General features: G+C 39.4%; 1 protein-coding gene across 1 annotated transcript; it reads left to right on the top strand.

Annotated features, from left to right (window-relative positions):
- The first annotated feature begins 237 nt into the window (after positions 1–237).
- On the top strand, positions 238–19,411 carry TCN1 (transcobalamin 1). Its single transcript, XM_074273762.1, has 9 exons — positions 238–349; positions 4,516–4,695; positions 6,338–6,472; positions 7,533–7,682; positions 12,592–12,755; positions 13,749–13,932; positions 16,782–16,974; positions 18,826–18,944; positions 19,174–19,411. Exons 1-9 carry the CDS (start codon positions 271–273, stop codon positions 19,233–19,235), a joined length of 1,266 nt encoding a protein of 421 aa, XP_074129863.1. The 5' UTR covers positions 238–270; the 3' UTR covers positions 19,236–19,411.
- The last annotated feature ends 7,198 nt before the right edge of the window (positions 19,412–26,609 follow it).

Here is a 26,609-nt window from a genome sequence, read left to right as displayed (position 1 = left end):
AGACATGAGTAGACTACAGCAACTCCCAAGTTCCGGGGAAATTTGATACCCATGCCCCTTTTCTGACTCATTTCTGGGCAAATACCTCCCCAAGAGCTGTCGGGCACAGCCACCCTCCTGGCCTTTGCTCAACTTCTGTGTGGCAGAAAGGGGTGAGGCAATGTAGGGGAGGAGTGCCAGTCATTCTCTACTCGTTGCCCAATATATACCCAGACTCACACTTTGTAATCTAACACGGTGGAGGAGGAAGAGGAGACCACAAGTAGAAAGATGAGGGTCTCCCAATGGCTGGCCCCAGTGGGCTTTCTCCTCTTTTCCCTCTTCCCAGCTCACCTCTGCAAGATCTGTGGTAAGTGAATTCTGGCTCACTGCAGTACATTAACAGATCCCCCCTAAGGGTGAGGTGATATATAGAGGCATCAGACTATTACTGACTCAAGGGGGCATCCTATTCCAGACCCTCAGATTGATGGCCTTGCTTTTTGAGAGCAAGAACTCAAGGCTGTTTCATCAAGGCTACTCCTGAAGGTGGATATATGAAGGGGGTGGCTGTTGGGGGCAAGGAGTTCATTTCTTGCAAAGCACAGAATAACACAATGGAAATAACATTCTATTGTGAGGAAGAAGCTACTATTTAAAAAGCTATGAAAGGACACTAAATCCAAAACCCCATCTAATAGATGAGGAATTTGTTTAGTAATTTCAGACCCTCCATGGACCCTGTTTGAGTTGAATGGTTGGCCATTTCCTTCTCCAGCTCATTTGACAGATGAGGAAACTGAGGCAGAGAGGGTGCAGGGACTTTTCCAGAGTCATACAACTTGGAAGTATCTGAGGTCAGGTTTGAACTCACAACAGTGTCTTATTTTGCTGACTCCAGACCCGAAGCTCTATCCACTGCTCCACCTAGCTGTCCTGGGAAAAGTGATTGGAGGTCATGAAGTCCAACCTCTCGTTCTAGATGAGGAATTGATTTGGTCCAGGCTGCTCTTTAAAGTCATCCATTTCTCAGTTGTGTTTCTACAGAGGAGATTTTCTTAGGGAATCTTTGTCTGGTTTGCGACTTAGATGCAAGTCACAACGTGCAAATCCTGTATCTAAAATGTACTGGCTGTGTGATCTTAGGAAGGTCTTGTAACCATTCTGAGCTTTACTATCCTTATCCATAAAATGGGACTAATAATCTCTTCACTCCCCTCCTCCTAAACTTGTTGTGCATAAACCTTTCAGCCTCAGAGAAACACGAACCCTGGACTAAAGAACATTAAGGAAGGAACAAAATTCACCAACGCACAGAGGGCAAAAGCCCAGGAATCTGATGGGAAGTTGGTGACCAGGAACTTGGGGCAAGCTCTCCACTCCAGGAAGGGTGCCAAACAGGATGTTTGTGAAAAAATATCCAGTAAGGGGTAACAACACAGTACTCCTATTGTGGGTACAAGGAGTGGGGTCACTGACACTGTCCCTGTCCCAGCCCCCCAGCACACCCTCAGTCCTGGCCTTTGATCAGTGTCAAGGCAGAGAAACAGAGGAAACTAAATCCTAATTCCAGGATAAATGAGCCAGAGAGAAGAGAACAAGAATAGCCCCTGCTTCTTAGTTTTCTCTCAATGGGGTCCTTGGGTGGTCCCGTGACCCTAGATGATAGTCTCTTACTCCTTTGAAGAGCGCCTGCCCCAGAGATGAACAAGGTACTTTTCTATCTGTTCTCCTAAATCTTCTGAATCTCCCCAGTCACTTCTTTCATCCCTTCAGACATAAGTACACCGATGAACATTTAACAACTAGATCTCTGGAGCAGAGGAAATATACCCAGAACACACTTTTAAGTTTACATTGCATTACTGACATGTTCTTTGTCACTTTCCTAAGTCTATGCAATCAACAAAACAATACACCAAACCGTAATTTAATAGCCTTTGTCAATCTTCCAAAAGTAAATGTTCACCTTTGAATATTTAACAATCAACTCTCCTAAACTGATGGGACCTGACTCCAGCATAAGTGCTGTAAAAAGCTCTCTGGCATCCATCTCTAGGAACTCAGCCTTCCCCTGCTCCTGATCTTAGTCTTTCTGCCCTGGTTGGTTTGACTGATGCATTCCTTGTTTACCAGTTATTGGGAAAAGGCCGGTCCTATCTCTAAGGTAAGAAAAAGTAGCCAGGAGAGAGAGGAAAAAAATTCTGATTCCTGGATCTAAGGACTGGGGTTTAAATCCCACATCTGATGCTAATTACCCATATGATCTTGGTCAAGTCAAGAAACTTCCAAGGACAAGTAGGTGACACAATGGTGAGAATGCTGCGCCTCGAGTCAGGAAGAACTGAACTTAATTCTTAGGGGGAAAAAAAAACTTTCAACTCTACCAATTCTTCTACTATTGTTCCATGTTTCTCCTCCCTTTGATGGCCAAACTTTTGGGGAAACTCTTCCTCCTCTTCCTCTCAGTTCAATCAATCTTTAACCCTTTGCAGACTAACTTGATCTCATCACTCAACTAAAGCCGATCTCCCCAAAGTTACCAGCGACCAAAGTTCTCAATGGTCAAATCAAGACAGCATTCACTCATAATATTTGCTCTCTTCTGGGCCTGTACTCTCATCCCTCTTATAAACAACCTCCTATGTCTCCATCAGTCCTTAGGTTGGAATGGGAGAATTATCCGTCCAAGTCTGGACTCCACTGTCACTCCCCAAAAGGGTCAGGTCTAGAATCACCAGGTGATTTTTGTCCAGAACAGCAGACATCCCTCTCCAAATCTGCGTACCTTGGATAAAGTTTTGCACTTTTTTTTCTTCCACATTTTCCCTCAAGAAGTCTGATTTCATTCTTTCTTCCTTCATTTCTTCCAACTTCTTGGAGTCTTTATGGCTACCACTTTGGGGGGGGGAGGAAAATGAGATCACCTTATAGGTCAAGAATTAATGTCTACTTCTAGGTCTTGGTGCTGGGGTTCGCTCAGCGGATTTCTTCATCACATGGGAAGCCTTCTTCTATTTGTTCATAACTGCTCGGGAAGACTGGTCAATGGTTGTGCTCTTCCTACTGATTCTCTCAAGGTTCTTGTCATTCTGTTCCCTCTGTGGAAGGCCCAGGATGCACATGGAAGGCCAATGGCCACACTGATGTGTGGTACTTAACCCACCCAATAAATTTCAGAGATCTCTCAAGGTATAAAGAAAAAGTTTTAATTCGTTTCTCATGAGAAGTCGGTGTCACTCCCACCATACAAGAGGTGAAAGCGGGGAGCAGAGGCAATATATACGTTCCCTGATGCAACACCATCCTCCCCTGCTAGCTCATCCTCATTGACTGAGAATGTGACTTTACATTCTAAGCACGAACGCTACAGAGAATGGGGAAGCAATCCATACATTCAAACTTAAATAAAGACATGCCTTTGGCTAACTCTGAGACATGTGCTCTCAATGTATGGGCTGAGTAGATAAGGGCCTGGTCAGTCTGATCTATACATTCCTAGAACTATTCTACTCACCCATGTCCCAGGAACTGTTTGTCATAGAAGAAAGGCAGGGGAAAACAGGAACCTGATCCCATAGCTTGATTAATTTATACTTTCCTTTTGAAGAAATATCAAACTCTTCCCATTCACTGAGGTCTCAGGACTCTACTCCCTTTAATTGTTTCCTCCTTCCTCGTGTTATATGTTATTGACTTATCTGTTTAGGCATTTAGTGTCCCCAGAAAATGGAAACTGCTTCAGAATAGAGATCATTTTTCTTTGTTTTTAGTTTGTGCCTTTCACTTAGTTTATGTTTAATAGATATTAGTTACATTGCAATGGATTATGGTCACTGGTAATGGGGAGAAGAAGAGCTGTATCATGCATATAAAAAGGAACAAAGGAAAGGACTGAGAGGGGGCTGAACTTGCGATCAGGAAGACTAAATCTAAATCTTTTCTTGGACATTTAACTAACTTACTAATAAGCATGTCTCAGACACTTACTTCCTTTTGTTATTCAGTCAATTCAGTCTTGTCCAACTCTTCAGGGCCCCAATTAAGGTTTTCTTTGGCAAAGATACTGGAGTGGTTTGCCATTTCCTTCTCCAACTTACCAGCATAACCCTGGGCAAAGATTTCAGCCTCAATTTCTTCATCTGTTAACTGAGGATAATAATACTGTCCACTTTCTAGGACTGTTGGGAATATCATTTGAAATAATGTATGCAATGTGCTTAACAAACTTGAAAGTGCCTTATAAATGTTAGCAGTGATATTGATGATCGTGATCGACCTGAATCCTAGTCCCAGGGATGGATAATTCTCCCATTCCATCCTAAGGACTGACTTGCTCTATGCTCTTAGAAGACTACTATCTCTCCCTGGGCCTCAGTTTCTCCATTTGTAATAAATAAATAAATAAATAAATAAATAAATAAATAAATAAATAAATAAATAAGAAGGGCTAGATTACATGGTACTAAGCGTGGCCTTTTCCTGCTATGACTTGGGTACATGCCTGGGATTTTCTTTTTCCTTCCCTTACCACAGAGGTAAACAGTAAACAGAAGGACATGCTGGCTCCTCTAATAAACACAATGGTGAATTCCAACGAACTCTACCCAAGCATAGCTCCCCAAATCCTGATGGCCCTCAAATTCGTGAAGCAACACTACTCAAAGGCTGAGACAACCTTCCTGAACCAAGTTAAGCTAAACATCATGCAATGTGGTAAGAATGATGTTCTCCTTTAAAAGAACAAGATGAACAAAAAGGAAGGGGCCCATCCAAGCTATCCAATCAGTGTTGGGTAAAAATAGTCTGCTTATAGAGTAAAGCTTTAATTAGCAAGTTTGGATTTGTTTTGCTTTTGTTTAATATAGTTTAACAAATGTTTCCTATTTTATAATTTTTGAACATTATGAATTTTAGGATACCTTTTGGTTTCCTGTCACCTACTTTTCCAAATATTTCACTTCCTACTCCCCTACCCAGAGATCTTTACCTTGTAGCTAAAGTTTTTAAGAGAAGGGCAAGGGAGGGAAGATGAAAAAAACAGTTCAAATGAGTCAGTATGTGCAATGTTCTATACTCTGCAGAAAAAGCTTTCTTGAAACAGTACTGTAGCATATCACGTATATGTACATATCATAATCCTATGTTAGAGGAGGAAAATAAAGCACAAAGGTTAATGACCTGTCCATGGACATTCAACTAGTAAGTGTGATATAGGAAATAAACGGCAAGAATAGAAATAGTATTGTAATGGCTGCTCCAAAATCTACAGAGATCTCCTTATCAGTCAGTTTAATAATCCTATCAAAAAAGGGCTTAGCATTTGTCATAGGATTGTAGATTTAGAGCTGCAAGGTCCCTTAAAGGTAATTGAGTTTAGTGCCCTTTTTTTACAGATATCGAATTCTGAGACCCACAAGAGGGGAAGCAATTTACCCAGGATCACACATTTTATAAATATGTGAAGCAGGATTGAAACCCTAATTTAAAATCTAGTATTGTACTTAGGCCACATCGATATCCCCATGACCTCTTCTCACAGAAACCATGCTCCCTCTATGCAGTCTTCGCCAATGTTTCTCAATATCCACTAACCAATGTTTCTAAATCTCTATTAAACATCTTTTATCCAACACATTTTAGAGCTTCACCAAGAATTAGAAGCCAAGATTGAGGGTAGTTAGCTTGCAAAATATTCTTTTCCTAAGACAACATTTACTTTTCTGAAGTCCTCTCTCATTCTCCATGACTACAGAAAAGTAAATGGCATCTCATTCTTCAAAATCTAGGAAAGAGGAACCTACATCAATGAGAAACTGGTAAGCTTTCTAAAATCCATTATTTTAAAGATGTCTATGTCACTTTGCTTTGGTCAGATCACACCTGGAGTATCATGTTCAGTTCTGGCTATCACACTTGATGAATGTCATTGATGATCTGGAGAGCATCCAAACTGATGATGAAGGACTTGGAGTCCTTCAGTTGAGGAACTGGGGCTACTTGAGCTGGAAAAGAGAAGGCTCAAGATATAATGCCTGGGTGTTCAAGCATCTGTAGGAAAGACTGACTCTTTCTTTTTGACTCCATGTTGGGGGGAGAGGTACAGGAGCAATAGATTTAAAAATCACAAGAATTCACATTAAGAAGCAGTGAGTTCCCCTCTCCAGAGATTTTTAAGCAAAGGCTGGATAATTCCTTTCATGGATTTTGCAGAAAATTTGGAATGGATTCAATGGTCAATGAACATTCTCCCAAGTTTAAAATTCTGTGATTCTCTATCAGACTGGAACTTGCATCTAGTTTTTTTCTGTAATAAGATCAACTATATCAAAGTCATTCACCTACTGTTTCCTTTAAGATGGCGCTATATCTTCAGGACAGTTTGCTCTGGATTTACTGGCATTGACTGCTGCCTGCCAGACATGTATTATAAAAGATTATGAATTGGTCAAAAAACTTGAACAGAAGTTCCAAGCGGAAGTAGACAATATTGGTAAGAACCTCTCTATCAAAGACTGCTTTTCTTCCTTCATTCATTGATCCACTTCTTTGTTCTAGCTTTTCTCCTGTGTTCTACTACATCTTTGCAGACTAACTAATCTCCCTTTCTCTGTGTCCATGGCTTCCTCTTTTCTATCAATCAAATATTTACTTCGGAGGACTATGTCCTAGAAACTGTCCTAGACACCATGAAGGATTTCCTAGTTCTCTATTCCTTGGGTGCATAACAAGAAGACAAGATAATGCGCAAGAGAGTAATAATGACAGCTAGTATCTGAATCTACAAACGTATCACAGTCAGACTGATACAAGAAGACAGAGAAGGACTCGTACTGTATTTTATTGAAAGACATTTCTTAGAGAAATAGGAATTCAGTGTTCTATTTTTGGTATAGGGATTGATTTAAATGATTGACAATAAATCAATGAGCATTTATTAAGTGTCAGACACTGGAATAAAATGAATTATAAGGCATCTATAAAATTCACAATAAACATTTCAAGCATGAAATTCCATGCTTAGTACTTTCACAATTTTAGCCCATGAAAAATAAATCACTCTGTTACTTCAGAAGGCAGCCTCGAGACCAACTGGCAGATGTTGCAAGGTGCATATTCCAGCTCAAAAGATTTAGCTAACATTTAGAACCATCCAACATTGGAACCTATGCCTTATGAGGTGATGAGGTCCACACTGAAGTAAGGGTTCAAGCACAGACCTGGTAGACAACTGTCAAAGATGGTACACGGAGAATTTCTGCATCCAATAAGAAGTTAGACGGCATGATCTCCAAAGTCCCTTCTAATTTTAGGATTCTTTCAAAGGTCCTTTCTTCCTCCAGGGGATAAATTGCTATCCAGGTTTTAATTTCAAATCTTCAACTACTTTCTCTCCATGGTCTCTCTATTATCCAAATTTCTTTAATGGGGAGCAGTGATGGGGACTGAAAGGAGTAGGATGAAAGAGGGAGAAGAAAAAAAATATTATTTGGATATATATCTTTCTTATTTTCCTTCTATGGATAAGATATTTATTCTTTGCTTCCCATCAGATAAACATGGCCACCCATTGACTACCTATTACCAGCTTGGCTTAGATGTCTTGGCTTTATGTCTTCTAAATGGAACCTATTCAACCTCCAAAATTGTTGATCTCTTTTCTGTGGAACAGAAGTATTCTTATGATAACCAGTTCTCTGTTGGTGAGTAATAACACCAGACTATCCTTCCTACACAAAATTCTGTGAGAAATCAAAATAGAAATTTAGAAATGTCCCAGATAGATATTTTAGGGAATAGTCAATCAATCAAGAAGCATTTAATAAACTCCTATTATGTGCCAGGCACTGTACTGAGAAGGAGAAAGCTCTTATATTCTAAAGGAGACAATATAGATAAATTAAAACAGACAAGATAAATATAGAGTAGATAGAAGGTAACCTTGGAATGGTTAGCACTGGACTCTGAAGGGACCAAGAAAAGTCTCCTCAAAAAGATGGTAGTCGTAAAGGAAGCTAGGATTCTAAGAGCAGGAAACTAGGACGGAGAGCATTCCAGACATGAGAAACAGACTGTGTCAAAGAAAGGAGACAGGAAATGGTGTCTTGTTTCTAAAGAATGTCCAGTAGAGTAGGGTGGAAAGTGCTGTGGAGAAGAATAGGTAAGGTTGGAAGGGGTCAGATTATGAAGAGCTTCTAATGCCAAACAAAAGATATTGTTTTTGATCCCAGAAGTAATAGAGAGGTACTGAAGTTTACTGAGCAAGGGAGTGAATGGAAAGATTTAAGCTTTGGGAAAATTATTTTGGCAGCCAAGTACAGAATGAATTTGGGTATGAAAGGACTTGAGACATAGAAACCACTTAAGACACTGCTGCAGTAGTCCAGGTAACATGATGAGGGCCCTGAGTTCAATGTAAGTTATATAAATAAATGGAAGAATGGTGTGAATATGAAAGACATTCTATGGAAATAAATAAGATTTTGTTACTGATTGGGTTATGGAGTGAGCAAAAGAGAAGTCAAAGATGAAAATGAGGTTCTAAAACTTGGTGACTAGGATGATGGTAACTGCTCTTGACATCTGTTCAGAAGAGGACAGGGATTGGGGGAGGCAAAAATGAGATGTTTTACACATGTTGAGTTTGAAATGCTCTTGGGTCATCCAGTCCAAGATTTCTAATAGATAAATGGTGATATAGGACTGGGGCTCAGAAGAAAGAAGAGGAAGTGAGAGACAGACAGAGAGAAAGAGAGATAGAGAAACAGAGAGGTGGAGAGGGGGGTGGAAGGGAAGAGAAAGAGAGATAGGACTCATCCTTTTGTTCAGTCATTTTTCAGTTATGCCCAAGTCTCCATAAACCTACTAGACACTGGAGTGGTTTGCCATTTCTTTCTCCAGCTCTTTTTGCATACGAGGAAACTGAGACAAACAGGGTCATACAAGTATTAAGTATGAAGCCAAGTTTGCACTCACAAAGATGTCTTCACAAACATTGGCCCGTACTCTATCCACTGCCCCATTCTGCTACCTACATAGAGAGAATAATTGTATAGAAATTAATGACAAAATCAAATGAAAGAGTGTGAAGGGAAAGAAGCAAAAGCAGGATAGACTCTTGATTAATGATTATAACTGGAATGAAGACCCCAAAAAATGAACTGAAAAGGAAGAGGTAAGACAGATGTGAAGAGATCTAAGAAAGAGCTGAGTAAGGAAAATGCAGAAAAGAGAATTTACTCAGCAAAAGGTAGTCAAAACTGTAAGAAAGTGCCAAGAGGTCAAAAAGGATGAGCATTGAGAAGAGGCCATTACATGTGGCATTTTAGAGATCATCAGTAACTTTGGAGAGAACAATTTCTGTTGAATGATGAGGTCACAAACTCTACTGATGGGGATTTAGAAGATTTAGGGGGAAAATGAAGCACTAAGGAGTACAGATGGCTTTTTCTGGGGAGTTTAGCAGAAAAGGGGAAGGAGTCGGGGGTAGTGTTTTAAAGAAATATGGAGGGAATGCTTGGGAAATGACCTTAATTTTTTTGGTGAAGCAAATGTCCTTAGCAGAAATTATAGGGAAAGGGAGGAAAAAAGCTACTTTGGTGGGTAGAAGAGGGAGAAGTAATGAGTGCCTGGCTAGTGACATAACTAGTATCAATTTTTAACAGACCCAATTACATGGGGTCTATTTCAAATAGTCACAATTTCATGATCCCTTCCAATTCAGTTTTAACATCATGTCAGTGAAAGTGAAGGAGATATATGGTGGGAATGATCCATAGCTGGGGTTTGACAAATCAAAATTAGCCTGAAGAGAAGAGAATAAGAGATTCAAGAGAAGGGGATCAGGAAGAGTTGAACTGTTTCAGTCAAAATGTGGAGGAGAAAATAGTATAGCAAGAGTAGAAATGAATGCCTCAGGAAAAACCTGATATCCACTCCTGTCTGGTATCCATTGAGGAATGGAAGGATTGAAGGACATGAGGATGGAGATTTAGACATTGAAAGATATAGAAGGTGATGGAAATATAAAGAAAATTTTGGTCATGTGATGTAAATTCAGAATTCTTGATGGTAATAACAGAACACTTGTTAGTGACAGTAAGACCAAGGGTTTGTAGCATAGGTGGAATGGAAGGGTTGGTTGTAAGAATCGAATAAGTTGTGAAAGTGGGAAGTCCCCAGAATGAGGTAAAAGTGGGGAGGAGAGGAAGACTATGAACTAGGCCCTGAATTTATTGAGAAAGGAAAGAGAATGGGGCAGCTAGGTGGCGCAGTGGGTAGAGCACCAGCCTTGAATTCAAGAGGACCCGAGTTCAAATCTGGTCTCAGACACTTAACACTTCCTAGCTGTGTGACCCTGGGCAAGTCACTTAACCCCAGCCTCAGGATGACTGGAATTGGGTCATCAATTTCTATTAAATGAACTACAAAGGAAGAGAAGTCAGAGTGATGACCATAAAGAGATAGTGGCAGTGGGAAGCAAGAAGTATTCCAGCTCCCACCACAACCAGTGAGTAGGGAGTATGGAGAGGGTGGCAAGGGAAGCAGTATAATCAGAAGGGAATGCCAGAAGAAAGAAAGGGTTAAGATGAAGGGGAAAGTGTTCATTATGGAAATGATCCTGAAGATCATTGGAACATTGGAAGAACCAGAAAAATCTGGAGTAGGACATTGGCAAAGCAGGAAGGAATTATTAAAGGGACAAAAATGAGGAAGCAGAAAGAAAAAATATACAGACTAAAGTATTATTTCCCATTCAGGGAATTGGGACATCTGGGTGCATTCTGCAAAGACATCCTTCCTTTTTCTGGGTTTCCTCACTAATTTTACCAATCTTTTGGATGGAAGGAGATGAGATGTACAGAATAAGTAGGTGAGAATAGTAATAGAAGAAGAAAGATCATTGCTGGACTGGATATATGGACACACATTTCTAGAAGGACTGAAGTACAGAGAGCTTTGGCAAAATTGCTCCAGTCGACATATTTCATGGCTCTCATCAACTTGCCATCTTTGCTTTGGCAATAGTGTGTCTAGAAGTATTCTACTTACATCTCACCCTCTCACAGATCTATGTCTGGAAATAGGAGTGTAAATACATTAAGCACACAGAACAAAGGCAAACCTCAATTGAAAAAGAAAACCAGAGCAGAAATTTCATTGAGGTTGGAAGTAGTAAGAACTTGCTCTGCCTAGGAAGATCAGTACCTTCTCTGAAACTTAAAATGCCAGAGAATTGATTCAGATAATGCATTGATCTATCATTTTGGGGAAATTTTAGCTCACAGATAAGTATTGAAGTCATGGGACAGTAGTGACCACAAAAACAATCAGACTATCGAGATATGGAGAAGCAAAAAGGGATTTATTATGATCTTACCAGAAAGGGCAATTCCCAAGAGATAAGGTATGGTCCGTAAAAGAGTGCAAAGCACAAACTGCAAACACAGGATTATATAGACCCTAATAAGAAGCCCTCATCCCACATTCTGACTTTTTTTCCCATTGGCTGGAGAGTTCTAATTTAGAAATTAGAATTTAGAATTAAATATCGACCCCAGAACACACTTTACCCAGATTAGGTACTTAAATGCTAATGAAAAGGGGAGGGGGGAGAGACAGAAGGGAAATGTTTGTTTATCTAAAATAAGACTGCCTGCAGTTTTAGCTATAGCTCAACTTGTTATTGCAAATTCTCAAGTCACAAATAGGGTATAAATGTATGGGATTGCCTGTCCTCTAGGGGAAGGGGTAGAGAGAGGGAGGGGAAAACTCGGAAAAGAAGTGAGTACAAGAGATAATGCTGTAAAAAAAATTACCCATGCATATATCGTGTCAACAAAATTATAATTATAAATTAATTTAGAAAAAAAAAACAATTAGGGTATAAGACCTTATGAGAAATCTTCACTCAGTGTATCCCATTCAATTCATTTAAATGGAAATTAATTCAATCAAAGAACCACTTTGCATTGGGAACTTATATTCCTAATTATAATTAGGAACAATTATAATAATTATAATTATATCAATTATAATAATATATAATATTATACAATGTCATTATATATAATGATATAATTGTATGTAATGTCATATAATATAATTATATTATATTGTGTATATAATTGTCATTATATAATGACAATTATAATAATGTCACACACATGCAGCATTATTAGGAATAATATATACACAGAATAGGACTGAGCTTCACAAGAGAGGGAAGACACACATCTAGAGAGATTACTGGGGACAAAAATAAAAGATAAAATGTATTGTGGAAACATTACTAGCTCTGACTCAGAAGTCCTGGGTTCAATTCCCCTATCTGTAATTTATTACCTATATGACATTAACTTGCTGGGTCTCAGTTTTTTTTTTCAATCTGTAAAATGATAGGATCAGAGTAGATGATGTCTGAGATATCCTTCAGTTCTAGGCCTAGGAATCTGGAGTAAAACAATGAAAAATATATTTTCCCCAGGTTTTCATCTACTAGCCTGGAGTAGTCTGGGATAACAGAGAGATGCCTACTTAACACACACACACACACACACACACACACACACACACCCCTGCGCTGTTTTTCTGACCTGAATCTCTTAACAGACACTGGGGCACTTGCTGTCCTGGCTCTGACATGTGTGGACAGGAAGAACCCAGGTGTAGAAGAGATCAGAAATATTACAGAAATGCTTGTGAGGATGATCCTGAAAGAGATAAAACCAGATGGCACTATTGGAAATATCTACAGCACAGGACAAGCAATGCAGGTGAGTTTGTGAAAATTAAAAACAAGAGGTCAACAATAAGGCCATCCCTTGCTTTGGGCCCTCTGTTCTCAAGAGGACAGAACATGTAGTTCAAGTATCAAAAGGATGTTCTGTCTCTATGTGTGTCTATCTCTCTCCGTCTTTCTTTCTCTGTCTCTCTGTGTCTCTGTCTCTCTCCTCTGCCTTTCTTTCTCAATGTGTATCTGATTCCTTCTGTCTCTGTCTCTGTCTCTTCTTCTTCCTTCCTTCCTCTCTCTTTCTCCCCTACTCTCTCTTTTTATCTCTTCCCCTCTCTCTTTTTTCTTTCTCTGTCTCTCCTTCCCTTATTCTCTGTGTCTCTGTCACTCTCGTTTTTAAAAATGTTTTATTGATGCTCTTCTTTTTTATGTTACTGTCACTTCTCAATGGCATCTTCCTGAATCCTTCCCAACATAACTCCCTCTTAAAACAAATGAGTACAGGTAAGCTAGACAAAGCACCATATCCCCTTTAATGAAAGTGCCTTTTCTGTCTTGATTATCATCAATTTATCCTGTCTAGATCCCCTAAAATGGACTGGGTTTTGCTTCTCTTTATATCCTCAGCATTATCCTCACTTAAAATACAGTACGTAGTATTTTATAGACTCTTAAAAAATGTTTATTGACTGACTGACCATACTAGAAGAGCTAATACGCAGTACTATTTCTTTTACATCCTATTCATCCTTCCTCTAGTATTTAGCACTCAATAGATACTAAAATAAATGTTCATTGACTGATTATTTGATAGAGCAACAGAAGGGATTGGGATTAGTATTGTCCTTCCCTAGAATTCTTTAAAAACAAGAGACCTTTATCTACTAGGAAAATTTGTGGATCTAGTGTCCTTTACAAAAAATGGAGGGGAGTCAAAAGAGACTGCTGTCATGTTCCCCTAAGAACCTTCAGATTTCTTCCTAGTTTCTTAAATTGAGATTTTATTTTTTGGTTCTCTCTTTCTGAATCCTATTAGGCCCTTTTTGTGACTTCAAAGTATTATAAGGAAGAAGACTGGAACTGCACTAAGACTCTTAAAACTGTTCTAAATCATATTCCTCAAGCATTCCATAAGCCCATCGCTGCAAGCCAGGTGTTGCCTGCCCTTCAGGGAAAGACTTACTTGGATTTAACCCAAGGTTCCTGTCAGTTCAATCCAGGTATAAGCATCCTAAAATGGACATCTTTTTTCTTTCCTAAGAGGAAATCCACCCAATGAAAGTGAATCATAGGCGTGTGGGTCCTAATTGAAGCCTCTGGAGATGATTTGTCCATGAAGCTATTCTCAGCCCAATATCTGGAAATGAAATGGTTAACTATTTTGAAGAGGGAAAGTGACACCTAACAGAATGACAGATTGGATGATAGTCTCCTTAAGCCATTGGTCAACAAGGAAGGCTTTGGTGAATTGGTTCAGTTTTCAAAGTAATTCTGCCCTAGACATTTCAGTCCTCCTTCACTGGTCCCAAGGATTGTTGAGACTCAAAAGGGGACCTCAAAAGGTTGGGGTCACAGACTGGTGCTGTGAGGTGGCTCAAAGGAATATGCAGGCTTGAATCCATATCCAAGCCAGGGGAAAAGTTTATTGTAATTGTAATACCAACTGAAGCGGGCTCAGTTTCAAAAGAATTTAGCAAAGAACCAGAAAAAAAAAAAAAAGATAAATTTCTAGGACAGTATTAGAGAGACCAGAGCTTCATGTTACTTATTTGCTAATTTTATGGCTTACAGATAGGTTTGAGGGATGGTCTATTCACTATTGTCTCAAGAACTTGGTAATCACTGACCGGCAGATTATCTATCTGACAATCAGCAATATTTGTAGGATTATCCTAAGGCCAAAACACTTTAAAATCATTGATAGACAGATTGTTAGAACAATAATACTCTAGGGTTAGGAGACCTCAGGATCACTGATATATCTTCTCTAAAGTCTAAGGGAAGAAATATATAACTATATTATTATATTCCTAAATCCAGAAGACTTTAGAATCATTGAACGATACATTTGCAAGAGGACCTCAGGATCACTGCTATATTTCTCCTAGAAGCTGTCCCTCACCAGGACCACTAGAATTCATTTCCACATTGCTTACTTTTCTAGGAATAAGGAACACAGCATCATATAACTTCCTTTCAATTAAGGGATGACTCTAATGAATTGTGACTTGATGTTCTGTATGGCAAAAACTATAGAGATCAGATAGGATGACCCTAAATGAACATGAGTGCAAGAAATAATCAACAAGCATTTGTTACTTATTATAGACTAAATATGGTGCTCAGTCTTTCAGATAAAGACAAAAATGAAATAAACTGGTAAAAGTTCATAAAATAAAGTTTCTCCCATTTATCTATAAAAATATTACAAAGTACCCTCTTTAGAACCATCTTGTAGATTGACTGTACATATTTCTTCCTAGTCTATAGATGAAGACAGGAAGGTAGATATGGAGGAAGTAATCTCCAAGGTCACACAGCTAATCAGTGGCAGGTCTGGGATTCAAATCCAGGTCTTTGCCCTTTCTCAGAGAACTGGAGCTTATTCAAAGGGACAGCCAAAGAAGAGAGAGAGACTTTTTTCTTTATTTCTCTGTTCAACTTTTAATAAATCTTGGGAAAAGTCGCAAGAACCCAGTTCCCAGGTTTTCCATGCTTTATATTGAACCTGAGGGGCTGAAGCAATGTCGGCTTCCACTAGGAAGCTCTATTGCACTTATTTCATGTCCTAGATTTGATGGAAATGGGTAGAAGAGAGGAGCACATCAGAGACAATACTCCCACCATCTTTTTAGGTGCCTCCTCAGTGTGACAAAGCACAGTGCATTTGGTCATTGGTTTGAGTCCTGATTGATTCATTTCTGCAATCATTTCTGCTTTGGTCCAAAATAAATCTTCACTGGCTGATTCTTTGATATAGACCTGAGGGTCTTCCCTCCTCCCAATTTATTTAGATTTTTTTTACAAGGTGAAAGATTCTTTGCCTCAATGGTTCCTTTGCCTTCATCATTGAATGGATATTGCCTCAATCAAACTGAGTCCTGAAAATCATAGCTTAAAAAGGCCCAGGTCTCCCACAGCATCCACAGCCATCTCCAGTCATCCTGATCTATGTCTGGTCACTGGACCCCAATGGTTCAGGAGGGGAAAGTGAGACGGTGACTTTGCACAGCTCTTTCTCACTGAAATCCAACTCACTTACATGTCATGATCCTTTTCCAAGAAAGAAGGACAAACAAGTGCTGCATAGAAACTCCTCTAGCTAGATGACACAAGGGCTGCTTTGGGACACCACAGTGCACAGAGCATGAGGCTAGAGTCAAAAAAATTTAATTTTCTGAGTCTAAATCCAGCCTCAGTTGTGTGATCCTGGGCAAGTCATTTAACCCTGCTTGTCCCAGTCTCCCCATCTATAGAATGAGCTGGAGAAGGAAATGGTCACACTAGTCCATTATCTCTACCAAGAAAGCCCCAGATGGGATCATGAACAGTCAGACATGACTAAAACAACTCAACATAACAAGATGCTTTCTATTCTCTATCTCTGTCTCTCTTTGCCTGTTTCTCTCACTATTTTTCTAAATCTATGTCTCTGTCTCTATGTCTCTACCTCTGGCTATCTTTGACTCTGTCTGTCAATATATCTGTTTGTCTCTCACACAAACAGACTCACACACTCACACACACAATACTCTCCTCTCTATGTGCGTTTCCCTTATCAATCTGCCCAAATATATAAGGAATTACACCAAATGACAAGACAAGGCCATCAAATTACAAGTCAACTAACAAATGGAGCTAACCTTCTCCAGAACTGCCAAAATGTTGAGTCTTAATTAATCAAATCAGGAAACTTTGGGAAGGGCAAGAGCTGGTTTAAGGAAACAGACCCAAATGGAGCTGGAATGGACTTGGAGCCATCCAAGGATCTGATCTTTTTCTCGTGTTCTACTTGCCATTTAACCATTACATATCTGAATGTTGCTCTCTGCTTCTCTGTCCCTGGCAGATGATATCAACAACTCTAACCCCACAATTACAGAATCCACTCCCCAGTCCCACGAGAATATTTCAGTCAAATATCAAGTAGTGGATTTCATCAATAAGCACTTGCAGGAATCCATTGACATCTCAGTGCCAAAGGGCTCTTTGTTCCTGGATGTGATGGAGAAAGCTGAAGAACAAAACCAAACTGCATTTCGGTATGTTTCTAAAAATGACTTATATTCAGCTTGTACTATGGATTTCCTACTTCTACAAATAATTCCAGAATGATAAAACTAGTTGTTCTGAAACCTAAGGAAAAAGCAAGTCTAGGTTTATTAAGGACTTTCTAGGTCTAAATACCAAAGAAGAATAGCCATATGGATGGCTAGGGATTTAAATGCTTACAAAACACCTGGAATCAGATTGTGTAAGCAAAATCTGGTTAGATATTTATTATAAAGTCATATAAAAATTAGGAGAAAATGGACTCCCAAGAGTTAACTTAAAATTGCTTAAAACTTTAATCTGGTAAACAAGTAGGATTAAAGTAGTGAATTTTCTTTTTAATATCTTGATAACTACATTTCAATATAATTGGTTTTCTTTGTAATTCTATATATTTGATTTTATGAATAAGAAAACCTTATTGGAAAAGAGTTAGACACGTGAAAGAAAAAAATTAGGAACAGAGACACACAAAGAATGAGCCCATAGACTGACAAAGCAGAAGAGCCTATGACCAAAAAGGGGGGGTAAGGGAGTGGATGGGGAATGAGAATCTGGTTCTGGGTCATTAAGAAAGACCTCAAGACTTCAAGAAAACAGAAAATCTAGTTTCTTGCTTGGAACTTGTCCTAGTGTACATAGCAGCACTGATAAGAGATTTTTCCTTTTTATATACTACTACTAATAATAATAATAACACTTATATAATGCATTAAAGTCTGCAAAGCACTTCACAAATGTTACCTCATTTATCTTTCTGTTCAATTTAATTTTACTTTGTATTAACGTATAATCTTATCTATCTAATAAAACAAAACACAAAACAAGTTAGAAAAAAATAACGGATTCCTGTAACACCAGAATATCTAAAGCATATAAGCACCAAATACACGAAGGCGATTTCAAGTACCCCAGAAGTTCATGTAGCAACCTATGAAGAGGAGCATAGAGATGGTGATCTTTCTTATGCTTTTCTGCAGTCTCCCAAGTTTCTGTCCTCATATCTCAAAAAGTAATTAATTGGCTTTAAAAGAGGTATAACAACCACAACAAAGGAGGTAATGTGCGCTTTGATTGGACCTTAACTAGAGTATCTTGTTGAGTTCTAGGTACTACATTTTAGGGACATGAGAAACTGAAGCAATAGGGATGGGAAGATGATTGGGATTATTAGCCTAAAGAAGAAAAGGCTTTGAGATAATTACTTAGAAACACTGGCTTTGTAAAGAAGAGATCACACTCACTCTGCTTAGCCTCAGAGGCCAGAAATAGAAGTAATAAATAGAACCTGAAAAGGGTCAGATTTTGAATCATAGGATGGAAAATTTAGAAGCAGATAAAGATAACCCAAAAGTGGAAATTAAAGCAGCCTGTTCATTTGTTGAATAGATAGCACAGGGTACAAATAAGGAAAGCCTGAGTCTAAATCCTGCCTTGGATGCTTAATGGTATCCTAGCAAAGTCCTAACCTCTGTCAGCATCATTTTCACTATCTATAAAATATGGATGATAGTAGGACCTATCTCACAGATTGTGAGTTAGATTGTAAACTCCTTGAAGGCAGGGAAATAGCTTTTGTTTATTTTTGTATTCATATTGTGTTTAATAAAAATTGACTGATTGGGGTGGTTTGTGAGGATTAAATGTGATATCACATATAGCAATTTATTATATTATTATTATATGTATTATATATAATATAACATATTATAGCCATATAAATGCTAGTTATTTCCAAGCAGGGAATTGGGGATTGCTTGTTATACACATAGAAGCAGATTCCTATCAGATGACCTGTCAGATCTCAGAAACCATGAGATTATATGATTCTGTTATTCTAGGTTCACAACAAAGTCAAGTGAATGGGGTCCATATGTCACTTCAGTTGCTGGTATTGAAGCCAGCAGTAAAGACAGAACCTACTGGAAGCTCCTGAATAATGGTCAACCACTGAGCCAAGGTGAGCAAAGAGGTGACAAAGAAGAAGTAGCAGAAAATTCTCTGAGCACTCATTTAGAATTCTGCAGTGTGTAAATCTCTGTTTCTGGGGAAATTTTAAAAAAAAATTAAATGCCCTTACAAGGGCTCACAGGGATGGAAACCAACACAAATCTATAGAATTGCTCCTTTATTTGAAAACTCCAGTTTTGCATCATCTGATTTCAGTCTTTGCTCATTTCTCCCTACAGGAGTTGCAGAATTTGTAGTATCTGAAGGTGATAAACTGGAAGTCAGGCTGAGTAATTACTGAAGGAAGCAACAGTGAAAGAGTCATCCAACTTTCTACCTGTGGAGTCCTTCTCAGAATTCTTTTGGGAAACAGAGAACACCCTGTCTTTCTTCTCAATGATCTTAGCCCCCATGGGAATTCAAGTAGATTTGTGCTCTCTCTCTTTGTCTCTCTCCTTACATAATAAAAATTCAAAAGAATAATAGTATCATTAATCATTTCTACTAATAAGAGGGCTTTGGAAATTAAAGAAATGAATTTTTGTCCAGCCACTATTAAGAAAATCTAGGCAGAAAATATCTGGCATAGCTTTAAAATACATAGTACTTCCTCTGCTTTTATCATTTATTCCTTACAACAAGCCTATGAAAAGAAGAAAAATAAATAAAGATCTCAGGATTTCAAGCCAGAAAAAATCTCTGGGAAAATCTAATCCCATCTCATTTTAGACATCAGAATTACAGGGGTTTGGATCTCAGTCTCCCTTCAATTACCTTTTGTTTACTTCTCTGTATAGATGTCATTTTCCCCCCAGTCCAATGTAGCTTCCTTGAGGACAAGAACCACTTCAGTGCTTTCTTTGAATCTACAGTGTCTTGCATTCATTCATTCATTCATTCATTCATTCATTCATTCAACAAGCATTTTCAAGCGCCTACAGTGTGACAGGCTCAAGACAGATGATTTAAAAAAATACAACAGGAAGCTCTTCTTGTTTTATTTTTTTTGATATTAGTAATCTCCAGAGTCACTGAATAAACCTTCATTGCTATTGCAAAAAATCTTATGATACAAGCATAACTATAGAAGTTACCTTGTGGGAAAGGAACCTTTTAGTTGGCATTTTGTACTGAAACAAATGCATTTTTACCAACAAACAATAAGCACAAGATCTTTTATTTTCTTTTATCATAAAAATAGGGCTTCCTTTAGTGTTCATTTGTAGATTTTAGCAGCAGCAAAACATATAAGCTAACTTTATAGTATAACATATCTTTTTATTCTTTTTCTAATTTGGCATTAATTTTTATCTCTTAATAAAGATATACTCTAACTCTGTACAGATAAGTAATTCAGAAATGGCACCCATATCTATAACCTGTTATTTCCTAACTGTTGCTATCATTCATTTCACTTCTTGTGGTGTTTGATATCTTTCAACTCCCTCTTTAAGGCAGTATTCATAACTCACAGGTTTGAGACATGTATATCATCTAAAGTCTTTGCCTGTTTTCATTTTTTGACTCTTTTCCACATTTACCAATCTCTTTTTGCTATGTATCTTTTTTCTTTAAAGCTGTCAAGCATCAACATATAAGTTGAGATAAATAATAAAAGATGTACAAAATAATACAAAAGAAAATAGCTCCTTAAAAATTAGATTGGTCAAGTGGAAGCTAATGACTTCATGAGACATCAAGAAACACTAAAAACAAAATCAAAAGACTGAAAAAATAAATTAATAAAATAGATGAGTCATTTGGCTAATTTTATTTAAAAGCAGAAAGAAGATGAAGGTGGCCTAGCTGTACCTGATCTAAAACTATATTACAAAGCAGCAGTCACCAAAATCATTTGGTATTGGCTAATATATTAGTTGATCAGTGGAATAGGTTAGGTTCACAGGACAAAATAAGGAACAATTGTAGCAATCTAGTGTTTGACAAACCCAAAGATTCCAACTTTTGGGATAAGAATTCATTATTTGACAAAAACTGCTGGGAAAACTGGAAATTAGTATGGCAGAAATTAGGCATGGACCCACACTTAATACCACATACCAAGAGAAGATCAAAATGGGTCCATGATTTAGGCATAAAGAACGAGATCATAAATAAATTAGAGGAACATAGGATAGTTTACCTCTCATACTTGTGAAGGAGGAAGGAATTTATGACCAAAGGAAAACTAGAGATCATTATTCATCACAAAATAGAAAATTTTGATTACATCAAATTGAAAAGCTTTTGTACAAACAAAACTAATGCAAACAAGATTAGAAGGGAAGTAACAAACTGGGAAAATATTTTTACAGTTAAAGGTTCTGATAAAGGCCTCATTTCCAAAATATATAGAGAACTGACTCTAATTTGTAAGAAATCAAGCCATTCTCCAATTGATAAATGATCAAAGGATAAGACAACTCTGAGATACATACCTGTCAGATTGGCTAAGATGACAGGAAAAAATAATGATGAATGTTGGAGGGGCTGTGGGAAAACTGGGACACTGATACATTGTTGCTAGAGTTGTGAAAGAATCCAACCATTCTGGAGAGTAATCTGGAATTATGCCCAAAAAGTTATCAAATTGTTCATACCCTTTGATCCAGCCATACTACTACTGGGCTTATATCCCAAGGAAATACTAAAGAGGGGAAAGGGGCCTGTATGTGCCAAAATGTTTGTGGCAGCCCTCTTCATAGTGGCTAGAAGCTGGAAGATGAATGGATGTCCATCAATTGGAGAATGGTTGGATAAATTATGATATATGAATGCTATGGAATATTATTGTTCTGTAAGAAATGACCAGCAGGAGGAATACAGAGAGGCTTGGAGAGACTTACATCAACTGATGCTGAGTGAAATGAGCAGAACCAGAAGATTATTATACACTTCAACAACGATACTGTATGAGGATGTATTCTGATGGAAGTGGATATCTTCAACAAAGAGAAGATCTAATTCAGTTCCAATTGATGGACAGACTCAGCTACACCCAGAGAAGGAACACTGGGAAATGAATGTAAACTGTTTGTACTTTTGTTTTTCTTCCCAGGTTATTTTAACCTTCTGAATCCAATTCTTCCTGTGCAACAAGAAATTCGGTTCTACCCACATATATTGTATCTAGTATATACTATAACACATTTAACATGTATGAGATTGCCTGCCATCTAGGGGAGAGGGTGGAGGGAAGGAGGGAAAATTCCGAATAGATGTGAGTGTAAGGGATAATGTTGTAAAAAAATTACCTATGCATATGTACAGTCAAAAAAAAAGTTACAATTATAAAATTAATTAAAAAAAGAAAAAAGAAAATAAAAAAGCAGAAAGAAAACCAAATTATTAGAATAAAAGGTTGAATGGACAATCAATGAAGACAAAATTAAAGCAATTATTATGATCAATTTTTCCAACTTTACGCCAATAAAACTGATCACCTACATAAAATGAATGGATATTCACAAATATATGAATTGCCAAAATTAATAGAAAAGAAAATAGAATGTATTAGAAAAAACAAATTGAACAAGTCATAAATGAACTTCCTGAGAAAAAAAAATTCCAGGACTATATGGACTTTCAAGCGAATTCTACCAAAATATTTAAAGAACAATTAATTGTAATACCATATAAACTAATTTTTAAAAAAGATTTAAAAATAAAGAAGTCCTACAAAATTCCTTATATGACACAAAAATTGTTTTGATATTTAAACCAGGGAGAGCAAAAACAGGAAAAGTATAAATTCAATATCCAAATAAATGTTTTAAATAAAAGACTAACAAGGAGATTACAGCAATGTATCACTATTACTAGGTAAGATTTATACCAGGAATGCAGGGCTAGTTCAATATTTAGAAAACAAAAAGCATCCATATGAATAAAAAAAATTATTAATGCAGAAAAAGCTTTTGTAAAAATTCAACACTCCTTCCTATTTAAAAATTAGAAAGCATAGGAATAAATGGAGCTTTTCTTAGACAAGTATCTATTTAAAACCAAGAATAAGCATTCTCTGTAATAGGGATAAACTAGAAGCCTTTTCAACAAGAGCAGGAGGAAAGCAAGGACCACCATTATTATTCAATATTGTATTAGAAATGTTAAACTATAACACGAAAAATTGAAAGAATGAGAATAGGCAATGAGGAAACAAAACTGTTACTTTTCATAGATCATGTGATGGTATGCTTGGAAAACCCTAGGGAATCAATAATATTAACAATATTAATAACTAGCAATCATATAATACTTCAAGATTTGCAAAGCACTTTACGTGTTATCTCAATGTTCACAACTCTGTAAGAAAGATACTACTACTGTCCCCATTTTACAAATAAGGAAACTGAGGCTGAAAAAATGTTCAATCACAGTGGGTAAGATTAAGATAGAAATTGAACTTAGAATGGATATTATTATGTTGACTCAGTTTGTTATGACCTTGCTTTCACCTCAGAATACTTAGTAAATGAATTTCAATTTATTTTGAAATGCCTTTTGAATTTCATTATCGCTTGTATGCATTCTGACAAAAACTATTAGGAAGTGTTTTTATAAGATTTTTTTTTTTTTAAGAGATTAAATGGCAAATTCGTTTTCTGGAAAGTCTGGTTTTACAACCTGCCCCGATTCCTTATCAACGCCATTTTCCTCTTGTCGTTTACCCAGGTGTTATTTAAATGATTCTGTCTCACAGCTGAGAGACTGCAAACACCCCAAATTTGCTGACAGAGCCACAATCTACCAGCCCCAGGGCTGCCCCACAGGAGGACTGCGGACTAGGTGATTGTCCTTGCTACCTTCTCGAGGCAGGGAAGGGCCACCTTCGGGTTACCACGTGCAGTAGGATGTCCCCTGAGAGAGAAGACAGAAAAGTCTTTTCCCTGAAATATCCTTAATGCTCTCTGTCCCAGATCTGAAAAAGTAGCCTAGAGAATGGCCATCCATGGAATCCACAAGGGTTAATAACCAAGTCTGGCCCTGATAGAAGAAATACTATGTGGGAGCCTTTGGAATCACCTCGCTGGACTTGGCCGTGCTGACTGTGGCCACTTGTCTCTCTGAGGTTCAGGTTCCTCCTTTAAAAGTGATAATAATAACAATTCCAAGGAATTGCTGTGAAACTTAAAACTGAGGCTGCAGGCCCAGGCAGGTCAACGCAGGGCCCCTCGGCCGCCATCTTTCCTCGGGTCCTGTCAGATTCAGACAAGAAGTAGAACCCAGGACTCTTGGAAATAGTCTCCTCGCACACTCAGGCCCTGGTTTTAGCCCAGCCCCCACAGTCATCGTCCATGGGAGAAATCACTGTGGCGAAGGGTCCACTTCCCCCATCACCACCATCACCAGCACTGACGGCATCAAGGGTCAGACGGGCACAGAAGCCCTGAGGGGGGCAGTGCTCCCGGGACCGGGCTCTGCTTCCAGACCAGCCCTCGGGCCGCCATCAGGGATGACGGCTCCTAGGAGAGGGGGCTGGCCGTCCTCCCCAAGCGCCCAGCTAGCTGCCACTTACAGAGCACTCAGGCCCACCCGAGAGCAGCAGAACGCCCGGGCACAGGCAGGAGACGGAGGTGTCCCACAGCTCAGGCCATCACCACCATCTTGATCACCGTCTCCCCACAGACCCAAAGGGAGCTAGCCCAAAGCCCAGCACCCCGGCAGCGACCTCTCTCCCAGGGCCCTCGGCCATCATCCGAGGGAGCAGCGCCTGTGGAGATGCTTCCTGTCCACCGCCCCTGGGGGCGCTAGTCCAGCTTCTAACGCCCAGAAAAAAATCGTCTTCCTACCCAGGGCCAGGGTCAGCATCAGAAACCGATAGGACTTTGTCGGTGGAAAAGACTTTAAGACACGGCATTGACAAGGCCTCTGTCCCAAGGGCCACGGAACCGGGACACACAGCTGAAACCTTCCCGTCAGAGTGGGAGCTCCCCGAGGGCGGGCCCAGCACGCAGCAGTGCCGGGCACCTGGGAAGGCCTTAATAAGTCTTTATGTATGAGCTCACTGTAAAGCGTGTTTAAAGCATTCTGCAAGCATTCAAACTGTTTATAAATGTCCTAGAAAAAAGCCCCCAATATTCTCCTACAAAGTACTGTCTACCTTTGGTGAACAGTAATTCCCATCCCAAAAAGCCTTTGTGCTGGCTGCCCCGTGTCTGGGACACGCCACAGCTTCGCAGCATCGGTGGGACGCGCTCGCCCCGTATTGGCGGCATCCCCGGGACACGCTCATCCTGTAATTGCGGCATCCCCAGGACACGCTCGCCCCCTACTGGCGGCATCCCCGGGACGCGCTCGCCACCCACTGGCGGCATCCTCGGGACGTGCTCGCCCCCTACTGGCGGCATCCCCGGGACGCGCTCACCCCCCACTGGCGGCATCCCCGTGACACGCTCATCCTGTAATTGCGGCACCCCCAGGACACGCTCGCCCCCTACTGGCGGCATCCTCGGGACGCGCTCGCCCCCTACTGGCGGCATCCCCAGGACGCGCTCGCCCCCTACTGGCGGCATCCTCGGGACGCACTCGCCCCACACTGGCGGCATCCTGGGGAAGCACTAGCCTCCTCTTCACAGAATCCATGGGACACGCCCACTTCCTTTTCCTCCTCTTCTCAGCATCTCTCACCTCTTCAGTGGTGTAGCTGAAGCACTATTTTCCACAGAATCCCTTTCTTAATTCCCTAAGCTAGAGGTCTTCCTCCCACTCCCCTTGAATTTCTATATCTGTATTTATTTGGAATATATGCGTCTACGTGGTTGTTCCCCCCATTACAATGAAAGCTCCCTACAAGTATAATTTCATTCATCTTTGTTGCCCTAGAGCCCAACGGGCGCATAGTGGGGATTTTATGTCTGATGGAGTTCAGATGAACACCCTCCGCTCGTGGCTCCCACTGCTTTTGCCAGGTCATGTTACTATGCACCTGTTCTTGCATTTTCTGGAGTTTTTTTTATTGTTCTTATATCATTCAACAGTCCTTGGATGTCATCCTATTGCTATTCCTTTTTTTCCCTCAATAGTATTTTGTTTCTTCAGATAAATGTAGAGATAGCTTCCAACACCCATTTTAGTAAGATTTCGTGTTCCAAATCTGTGTGTGTGTCTGTCTCTCTCTCTGTCTGTCTGTCTCTCTCTCTCTCTCTGTCTCTGTGTGTGTGTGTCTCTCTGTCTCTCTCTCTCTGTCTCTCTCTCTCTCTGTCTCTGTCTCTCTGTGTCTCTCTGTCTCTGTCTCTGTCTCTCTCTGTGTCTTCTGTCTCTCTCTCTGTCTCTCTCTGTCTGTCTCTGTCTCTGTCTCTGTGTGTGTGTGTCTCTCTCTGTCTCTCTCTCTCTGTCTCTCTCTCTGTCTCTCTCTGTCTCTGTGTCTCTCTGTCTCTCTGTCTCTGTCTCTGTCTCTCTCTGTGTCTTCTGTCTCTCTCTGTCTCTCTCTCTGTCTCTCTCTATCTCTGTCTCTCTGTGTCTCTCTGTCTCTGTCTCTGTCTCTCTCTCTCCCTTTCTCTGTCTCTCTGTCTCTCTCTCTCTCTCTCTCTCTCTCTCTCTCTCTCTCTCTCTCTCTCTCTCTCACCTCCCCTTCCCACAAGCAATCTGATCCAGGTTATTCGTGCACAATTCTTTTAAATATATTCCCATATTTCTCATGTTGGACAAGAAAGATCCTGCTATTATTTTCACG

The sequence above is a fragment of the Sminthopsis crassicaudata genome, chromosome 6, assembly GCF_048593235.1.
Source record: "Sminthopsis crassicaudata isolate SCR6 chromosome 6, ASM4859323v1, whole genome shotgun sequence".
NCBI classification, from domain to species: Eukaryota; Metazoa; Chordata; class Mammalia; order Dasyuromorphia; family Dasyuridae; genus Sminthopsis; species Sminthopsis crassicaudata.
The sequence above is the reverse complement of the archived record's forward strand: the minus strand, read 5'-3'. Positions and strand labels throughout refer to the sequence as shown.

Coding starts and splice junctions, on each gene's coding strand:
- TCN1 (XM_074273762.1), top strand. CDS start 271: ATGAGGGTCTCCCAATGGCTGGCCCCAGTGGGCTTTCTCCTCTTTTCC. Junction 6,473..7,532: donor AGCGGAAGTAGACAATATTG/GTAAGAACCTCT, acceptor GCTTCCCATCAG/ATAAACATGGCCACCCATTG. Junction 18,945..19,173: donor TGGTCAACCACTGAGCCAAG/GTGAGCAAAGAG, acceptor TTCTCCCTACAG/GAGTTGCAGAATTTGTAGTA.